The 9395-nt window shown below is 37.1% G+C and overlaps 1 protein-coding gene across 1 annotated transcript; it reads left to right on the plus strand.

Moving 5' to 3' along the window:
- Positions 1–7590: 7590 nt before the first annotated feature.
- Positions 7591–7728, plus strand: Smp_199570 (hypothetical protein; the record flags this gene model as incomplete). The annotated part of the gene is made up of 1 exon (XM_018792357.1): positions 7591–7728. One exon carries the CDS (start codon positions 7591–7593, stop codon positions 7726–7728), a length of 138 nt encoding a protein of 45 aa, XP_018644717.1.
- Positions 7729–9395: the final 1667 nt, after the last annotated feature.

A 9395-nucleotide genomic window follows, 5' to 3' on the forward strand; every position in this document is an offset into this window, starting at 1 on the left:
AGGTGATTCAAGGCCGTTATTGCTGGATGATGTTTATTAGTTTAGCATAGGGATAGGGTCATAGAGGTTGGTTTTATGATCGATAATTTTGTTACATGAAATTTGACGGGCCTTAGGACATGACACAAACACAGCAACATCTAACGTATGTATATTGAATGTCCGAACAACGTGGGAGACCAGGAGGGCCGTTTAAACATGCACAGAAATAAGAGAATGCAACCCGAATATCCTTATAACAGAGAAAACCAAGTGGACACATGGTAAACGTAAAGAACTTGCACTAGGAGAGCTGATATTTTATTGTGGTCATGAAAAAGTGTTTACTGAACACAAAGAAATGCACTGATGCCTATCATACAATCACGAAAAGCGCTTGGATGATGAAGAACCTAGTGCCGAAATTTTCTTAAAGCATGTTTCAAAACAAATAGATAAGAGTTTACATCGAACGCTACCCGGTGCTACACACTCAACAAAGATAGCAGCAAAGATTATTTAAACCAGTTTTATGAGAGTCTGCGGGCCATTCCAGAAACATCTCAGATAAAAAACCTGACCATTTTGACAGGCGATCTGAACCCCGAAGCCGCTTAGAAAGCCACTGGTTATAAAGACATCATGGACTAAATTAACAGAAGGACAACGGATAGAAACTCACGAATATGTGTGTTTTGAACAACAGGGTATTGTGTTGCACCAGCTTTCCCCATAAACACACGAGCATGTTTACATAGGCTTCATCAAACCATCCTACTGCAAACCAGATGGATTACAGTTGCATAATAAAAACGCAGAAGATCGATCAAAGGCCTGAAACAATAAGGGATCTGACAAAGCTTCAGATCAATAACCTTGGTGGAAAAAGGTTAACGTAAGTTAAATCATTGCTGGGAAGCTGGTGAAACATCAACAAAGAAATTTTTGCAGCCTTCCTTGGAGATGTTGACAAGCTTTACGAATCTAAGATTCCTCTTAGTGACGAGTCCAAAGACCTCCAATTTCTAATATAAGAAGAGGAGGTTAGTAGGGAAAACAACTGCACAATAATTTGACAGCCACTTACTTTACCATTCCATGAGGTGCTGGACATCGAGAATTATAATCATAATTAATGCATCCCTGTAGATATTCTAGGCAAGATCCAAGAGATCTAGAACACGAAAACAATGGTCAACAACAGCCAAACATGATATAAGACACAAGCCCAACTGGCAGAAGTAAACAAACGAGTAAAAATAAGTGATAAAGTTGACAGTAAGAAACTTGTAAAAGATACGGCAAGAACAGTAGAAACTCCAAGAGGAAGAAATATGATGAGCTTTGTAACATAACCAAAAAGCTTGAGGGAAAATACAGTAGGCCAAAGCGATTGGTCGAAACAAGAAAGACAGATAAATATCTATCGTCCAGTAGCGGCGAAATAACTGAGCAAAACACGGAACTCACCTGATACAGAAGCAGTACACTTTGGTTGTGAATTGAAGCACTTTCCCAGAACTGGAAACCCTTTGTGTTATAAAGCAACAAATAGTTATCTTTTGAACGGATTTTTAATATATCCAGAAAGGATAGAATAACACTTATTTTTGCTCGATTATTGTGGGAACAATTATTGGTTGAATATCTGAGTGGTAACAATTGTTTAGAACTGTTGTTACCCCAATCACTTTGTTCTGATTTCGATTACAGTCCACGCGTCTCTACTTAAATAGACAGTTATTCTTCAGCCAAACTTAGTTTGGAATATACAGGATATTTTAATAAGCTTGAGAACTACAGTAGTGTCTAACTTCAGTCTGCTTCAGGTAAAGTACTTAACACTGTTTGTTAACTGAAAGACAGTAGATTAGCAATAACTCACTGTTAAATGACAGTTTGTTGTATAAGTCATGCCAGTCTACATACAAGACCAAATTGTTACGAATACTACAGGTTTTACTGCGATAAGTCCCTCGGTTTAGTTGACATGTTATAAGACACATTGGTCATAACAACAACAGGATAAGATTTTTTACATTAAAATATGAATGTTAGTAAGGTTCGAATGTTCGATACAAGAGTTGGTGTACTTCATGAAGGCTGCGTCGTGATGAACAACTGGTAGTTGGGAATGAGTGTTGGTAAGGTGCAGAACAGTTTCACACAAGTAATGCAGTAAATATATAACCGGTCAGCCATGAAAGTCAACTTCAACGAACTATTTTTTGCTTCTTGATAGTGTTCGCAGGTGAATATCAGATGTACCGCCGAAGGCGTAGGACGAAGTTATATTTTCCATATTTGTATTTTCGGAGGTTTACAAAGAGTGTGCTGTAAAAGAGAGGAAAAATTTAGAGGGCGAAAAACGAAGCAGATAGTGTTCACGAGTAGTGAAGTTTAGTGATGTTTAACGTGATAACTAAGGTATAACAACCTAGATCTATTTCTTTCATCAGACTAATTTTTAAGCAAAAATACTTCAACAGGCTAAATAAGCCAACCCTGAAGTATGGCGACAAGTAAACTAATGATTATGTATATGGAGGCGATTCGAAAGGGCCATATTTTAAGATCATGTATATTTCTAAGATGCACCAAGAAATGGACAGTGTTTAGTTACACAGATGGCTCTCTTCATAGCGATTAAAACAGATTTTACTTTACCATTATAACTTTTATAGATTTATTTGTGAAACCCTATTTAGCGTAATTGTCCGGTTTAACTTGTAATAGGATTCTTCGGTAAGGAGTGAAACCAGTTCAAGGTTAAAAGCAATGGTCCAAGTGGTATTTGTCAAAGGAAATCAACACTAATCCCATTGGTGATTCACATCTCACTGAAATGCAAGAAACAGCAAATTAATAAAATTTTCCGTCCTGAAAATGCGAGTGCATTAAGGTTATCTCCCCACTATCACGTCTTCTAAATAGGAACACCACTCTCCCTCCTTTTTATGATGTTACGCTCTCTAACATCTGTGGAATGTATGAATGTCGCTATAACCTAGACCCCGTGTTGCACGCCTTGTTGGAATACATTGTTTCAACTAGTTCAATGTTATAAGTAAATCAGACAGCTGAAGCTTCTGCATTGTACGATGGATATCCATTTAGCATATCACACCGACATAAAGTTAACTAGTTGTATGAATTATAAGACACTGGTCAGATGACATGTGGTTTAAAGAAAATAAACACAGATAGCCGATCAAAGAATATGAAAAAGTAGTTCAGAGTTGTAAAGTTTTTGATCAAGACGACAAGTAAGTGGGAAAAAACGACAATTAAATGCTAGTAATAATAAAAAAATTTCGTACTAGTAGAACATGAACTACAAGGAACTCACAACAATTTAGGATATTATGCACTTCTTATGATTGGACGGCCTCTGATTTTCCACCAGAGTAGGGTTAAAAAGTCTATTAGTAGGACGACAAGTAAGTAAGAAAACGAAGCACTAGAATGTTAATTGATCTGAGAATTTCAACTTTTTAAACTGGTAGCGCATGATTCAAGAGGAACTTATAATTGTTCGGGACAGTACGAGTTTTTTATGATCGACCATAGCTGAGTAACGTCCATATGTCTGGTGAGTTATCTATTTACTTGAAATGAGAACTAAAAGGGACATGGGACTTCCGAAGTAAAATAACGAAACTTTTAAATACTGGTTTCTAACCTCATGATACATGGAGCTGAACATACAGTGACTGAGAAATTTTGCGTTGGCGGCTGAGCACCTGATAAGGTCGACAAATGTCAACTTGAGACCACTTAATATGGGTATCATGTTACGACCATGTGGGTGTGGTCATTATGCAAACTTTTTCCCCTTGTAGGGAATAAAGTATTCTCTAATGGTTCTTGCAAATCACAGTACTGACTATAGCGTGTGACGAGTCAGTACGGACAATAATATGATTTTGACAAGAGATCTTATACATGGGATAGTCACATTACGGTAGGTTCATTATGCACCACCTTTAGAACTTAATTTGCTAACAGATGAACTGCACAAACGGATCTCAAAACTGTAACAGCCAGATTCTTGTTACGTCCTCTGTTATGACAGGCAACAATATATATATATATATAACATCCATTATGTTTCTAAAACGTAAAATACTACAATCAACACAAAAACACGAAGACGTTCAACCAATACACAGGGGACAATGAATACATCCCTACCGAACAGCAGCTAGATAATTACGAATCGAACTAGTGAAAACGCTAGAGTCTTTTATGAAAAGAACAAAGCTTTTTTATCCATAGTCAGATAAAAGATAATGATCAGTCAGGGAATAAATTATAGATATTTAATAAAAACGTTTGGTCCATTCATGACTATCGATCAGGATCAACATCAGCTTTCTTGAATGTGACACGGCATTCGACTGAGTAGATTTGGGAATCTCGTCAATTCTCTTTCAACAATTTGGAGTACCCTAGAAGATCAGCACTATTCAATGGAGCTCTGACAAAGAACTGAATTCTATGTGAAGAGTGGTATCAGACAAGACCACATACTATCGTTTTTTCTCTACAATCAGGCTGTCGACTGGAACGCAAAAATCTCCACAACACAGAAGAATCGCGAAGTATCATGAAGAACATTAGGCGTAGATGAATGATTTGAACCCTTGTATGTCACTAAGCTCTTATATACCATAAGCAACAAGTGCAAACGAAGACTTGGAGTGTAAAAGTGGCTTCCAAGAAATGGTTCTGAAGCATAACAGCAACAACTAAAGGATTATTTTACTTATGGTTTTGTATGCTTATGTACGTACATGTACCCTCGTTTATGTTTTATCTCAATACTTGAGGCTCAGTATGTGAGACCAAGTGGTGTCAGTACAATTCGTATGTGTGACAACAGAGACGTAATATTTAAAGATATAGAAACTTAAGGAATTCAAAGCAATTGCAATGTATCGGAAAAAGGCAAAGGTCATGAGGAGAACTAGACTAGAAAAAAGGCAAACAAGGTTATCTTTTCTCAAAGGCTTTAAGCATCTCTAATTAAATCTGAGTATTTTTGTAATTTCTTTAGCATATTGTAGCTACCACTCCATGTATGTGAGCTTTGTGATAATCTGTAGAAGTATAATCTAGTCCGTTATTAGTACTGCTTTAATAATGGATCTAATCCTAAAATTATAGATATGTCATTGATGTGATTGCCTAATCTATAGGATCTAATGTGAAAACCACGTTATTGTCTACACTGACCCATCGTATCGTAACAATTAACAGTATAATACGTAGTACTCCTGGAGAACACAATTAAGCATGAGATGGGATAATACGTCTAATGTGAATAAAAACAAGTTGTACAGAATGACTACGTCTGCGAGGCTGAGAGATGGGCACGGTAAAAATTCAGATCCTCTCAAAGCTGCCTGTCGTTCCGTTTCAACGACCTTGAATGGCTTGACAAGTGGCGGTCATTCCGTATTTCAATTGCTGATGGGCTGTTGCGTTGCGCGTATATCGGTTTTTCTCAAATGTAGGTGGTCTTTTGCCTCATGAAAACCACACAATCATTGCAAAGAACATTGATTTAGCTCTCTCTGTCTTGCAGTAAAGGCGTTGGACCGATTATCGCTTCGCGACTTCTCAATCTCCCCATAATGGCTTGTGAGCAGCAAATACGTCAGGCTACTAATAGACTGAAATAAACGCTAGGTAACAAGCACAAAGACTACGAAAATTGACGTGTAACGGAAAAGTGCTGTTAATAGCTGATAAATAACGATATCCCAAACCTTCGATAACATGTAACATGTGAGTGAGAACCCATGACATGACTTTTCGACCGTGCCGGAGATGCCATCTGATTAAGTGAATATTCTCACTGCTGACCTTCTCTTTGTGTTAAATGTTCAACATTTATTTTCCTGTTTGTCACATATTCAACTTTAAAGATTGTGTGGTTAAGATCAGTACTGCTACAAATAACTTTTTCTGATAATCTTAAATGTAGAGTTATTGTTACGACTATTTCAGCTACACATTCAGTTAGAGCTTTGGCACTAGATGGAACTGTTATTAATCTCCTGAATTAAATAGTGGTGTAAGCAAATATGGAAAGTGGCTAGTAGTGAGATCCAGAATGCACGTTTCGTCCCATATGGGACTCGTCAGCTAGATGTACCTGTATCTCAGGGTTCATGTTCACTCTGGGACTCGAACCCGGTGCCTTTATCCTCAAACGCCATCGCGTTCTCCACTCAGCTACTGAGTCCTGATAGCCACTTGCTTGTGCAATGGGGTGAAGTATAAATTCACTTAGTATTGTTTGTTTGAGTCTTCCCATTGATGTTTTAGGACTTCAACTGGTCGGTCTCTAATTTCATATGTTCATACTGTGCATTCATCGATAGGAAGATTCGAACAAACAACACTAAGTGAATTTAAAATAGCAGTTGTTCCACGGTTCTAACCAATATTTGCGACTTTTACAGACCAGATTAATTTTTTTCCTCAGCCTACAGTGTTTTCACTGATTTAGCTGTTGCCTTTGGAATTGACAGTTCAATCTACCTCGAATAAAAATGGTAGTGTTTTTGATTTATATTAGAACCTCTTCTTTTTCTTTAAGTAGTGATGGTTATGTACCTTTTGTCTTGCTATTTGCCAGATGCATTGCGGGTTGGATTGCCTAAGCTCAATGATCAACTCTGAGATCTATGTAGCCTACTACTTCTACTCCTTTAGATAATTCCGCAAAGTATATACGAAAAGTATCTTAATCCAAACCGTAATCTGTCCAAGCAATGTATTTTGAATTAATCTGCGTGGAAATCCCAAAATCTGTCACTAAGGTCAACATGAACGCACATGAATCTCCAAACTGTTGTTTACGCATGACACTGTAAATCCATTGACCAGAGATCGTCAGCAGTAATTTACCCAGGTGGAGAAGAAACCAGCCGTTAGCTGAGTATGGAATTAAACGAAGATGCTGAAATTCGATACAAAATACTGTCCATAAACCATTAACCTGCATCTTAAGGAAAACTTTGGCTTGAAATGATCAAAGGAAGATGTAGAAAAACAAAAAGAAATTGCCTACAGGAATCGGAGGTAAACATCAAGATTACAAACAATAAATAACAGCGACCCAAGCAAAGAGTTCAGAACATTGTTGGTGTTTGTTAGCAGGAACCCTATGCTCATAAAACAGTGGCAGTCCTAGGTAAGCAAGTTTCAGAATACACCCAGTTATAGCTCAAAGAACGTCCGTAGGAAATAAATCGTCAGGGTTTTCCTTGAGTTCTTGAATTATAGACTAGAAAAATTTTATAAGTCCAGTGACTTCCAAGCAAAAAATGCAATACTTATGTATCATTGATTTTAAGAATCGTACTCAAATATCTATTTGAAACAAGGAAATTTATTATCTGTGTGTTGTTTGAATCGTTGAACGAAACAAAATTGTTTGTCAATATTAATCTTAGAAAACAATGCAGACTGATATTAAATGTTTGGAAAAGTTGGATAAATAGCAAGGACTTTAAGAACTAACACTTCCATCTCAAAGCTGCTTATCCAGAAGTGCTGACTACCGACAAGTTCGCACATTTCGTTCCATCTAAATCGATGGTAAAAACTCAAATTAGTCTCGGTACAGAAGTTCTCTATATCGTGAAAAGTCTTTTGAACTGCATGACTCAGGACGGCAAAAATATCTTGGCGATCCATTGTCTTTTTACTTTTCGAGTCTTCCGAAAACGTTAGACGAATAACTCTCGATGGTTATCAGAAGATCGTTCGTGCCGGTCGGTACCTCTAGTTCTACTGATAGAAGCCACGTTAGTAGTGAATAGGTATCCATTTAGATCATGGATAGTCCATTGAGGCGTGAGGTTATCTGTTCAAACACGTAAAGCTTTTAGACATTCTACATAAAATAATAGGAAATACGATATCTATGCAAAATAAGGAAGTGAATAAATACTTGAGCCATAATGTTCTGACATTTACTTAAATGTTCGCTAGTGCCTCTTAACCAATCAACCGAAGTTGTTGCAGAACTGATATAAAGTTGGTAAGGTTGAAGCGATGTACCAGGACTTTCTTACAATACTACTTTCCCTCATGTTTATTTAGAAACTGAACACGTTTGGTTACAACCGTAAATCTAATAAATTGAGTCTCCAGAGAACCTGAAGGAAACTGACTGCAACAGAAACTAGTAGTGTGGTCACTGCAGAATAACACTGGACGGCGAAGTAGTTTATCAATATGAGTTCCATGATGAAATTTCAAATAATGCTTTACATTCGCTCCCACACTCTACGGTAAGTCACCAACAGAGTTGTGGTCTATTACCAAAGAGATTTTAAAATGAACGAAAAACAATAAAGTGAGACATCTCTATTTCGCTTTGCAGAGGGTAAAGCTACCATCGAATTGTTCGATTCTCTGATAGCTGTTTGGCCTCACCATTGCAAACAGCGTTTTAAAGTACTGGGGCTTTCTGTTGGGTACGTTGGAACTGTACAAATTCATTATATCCTACTGACAGTTATTTTGTACGTACCGACAAAACTAGTAATTAGTCTTCATAAATCTAAGTCCCAGATGTAATTCCAGTAGTTCAGTGTTAATTGGATTCACTGCCTACGCGCTATTTGGCTCAACTATCATAAAACACAACATTTTGTCGACAACAGTGGCACTGATACAGTAAATATAAGTATGAAATGAGTTATCCATGAAAAACATCTGGATCGTACTTTTTCCAGCCAACACGTTCAATAGTTTGTACTAATACCTTATACAAAGAAACCATATGCCGTTAAGATCCATGAACTGGTTGCGTTTAGTAATAGAGAAGTGCTTTTGTCAAGCAAGGAATGTAGTTTAGCCCTGGTAGATAGATCAATTCTGAAACCAAAATTTTCATGATAAATTCAAATGAACCAACAGAGAAACACGAAACACGAAGATAAGGAGTTGGGGTAGTGGTGACTTACGCAGGACGAAACAATACACCATCGTCACATGAAAATTAAACTGAGTTGGATTTGCACATACGCTGTTGCAGATAGGCACAAAACGTTACCGGAACTTGTATTTTCTATATAATACTTATATCTATGCATATTTACTTATCTTACTAATCACTTTGAAATACGTGTAATCTAGTCAAACTGGTTTGTCTGAGAGGTTGAAATCACACTCTGTCCATTCGATCCTATGGTCCATTTTCTGGGATATGATATTCTCAAAACATTTCGCACAGGGCTCTTGACTATCAATTTTTTAGATTATGGCTAACCATACAATATCATGACATAAGTATACTACACTATATTAATCCCGGATAACTTAATCATATAAGTAAATAAACAATGGAGCCAGATGTTTCGCAGCTTGTATCTGTGATACAAGCGATCCCA

Source organism: Schistosoma mansoni (assembly GCF_000237925.1).
Source record: "Schistosoma mansoni, WGS project CABG00000000 data, supercontig 0339, strain Puerto Rico, whole genome shotgun sequence".
NCBI lineage: Eukaryota > Metazoa > Platyhelminthes > Trematoda > Strigeidida > Schistosomatidae > Schistosoma > Schistosoma mansoni.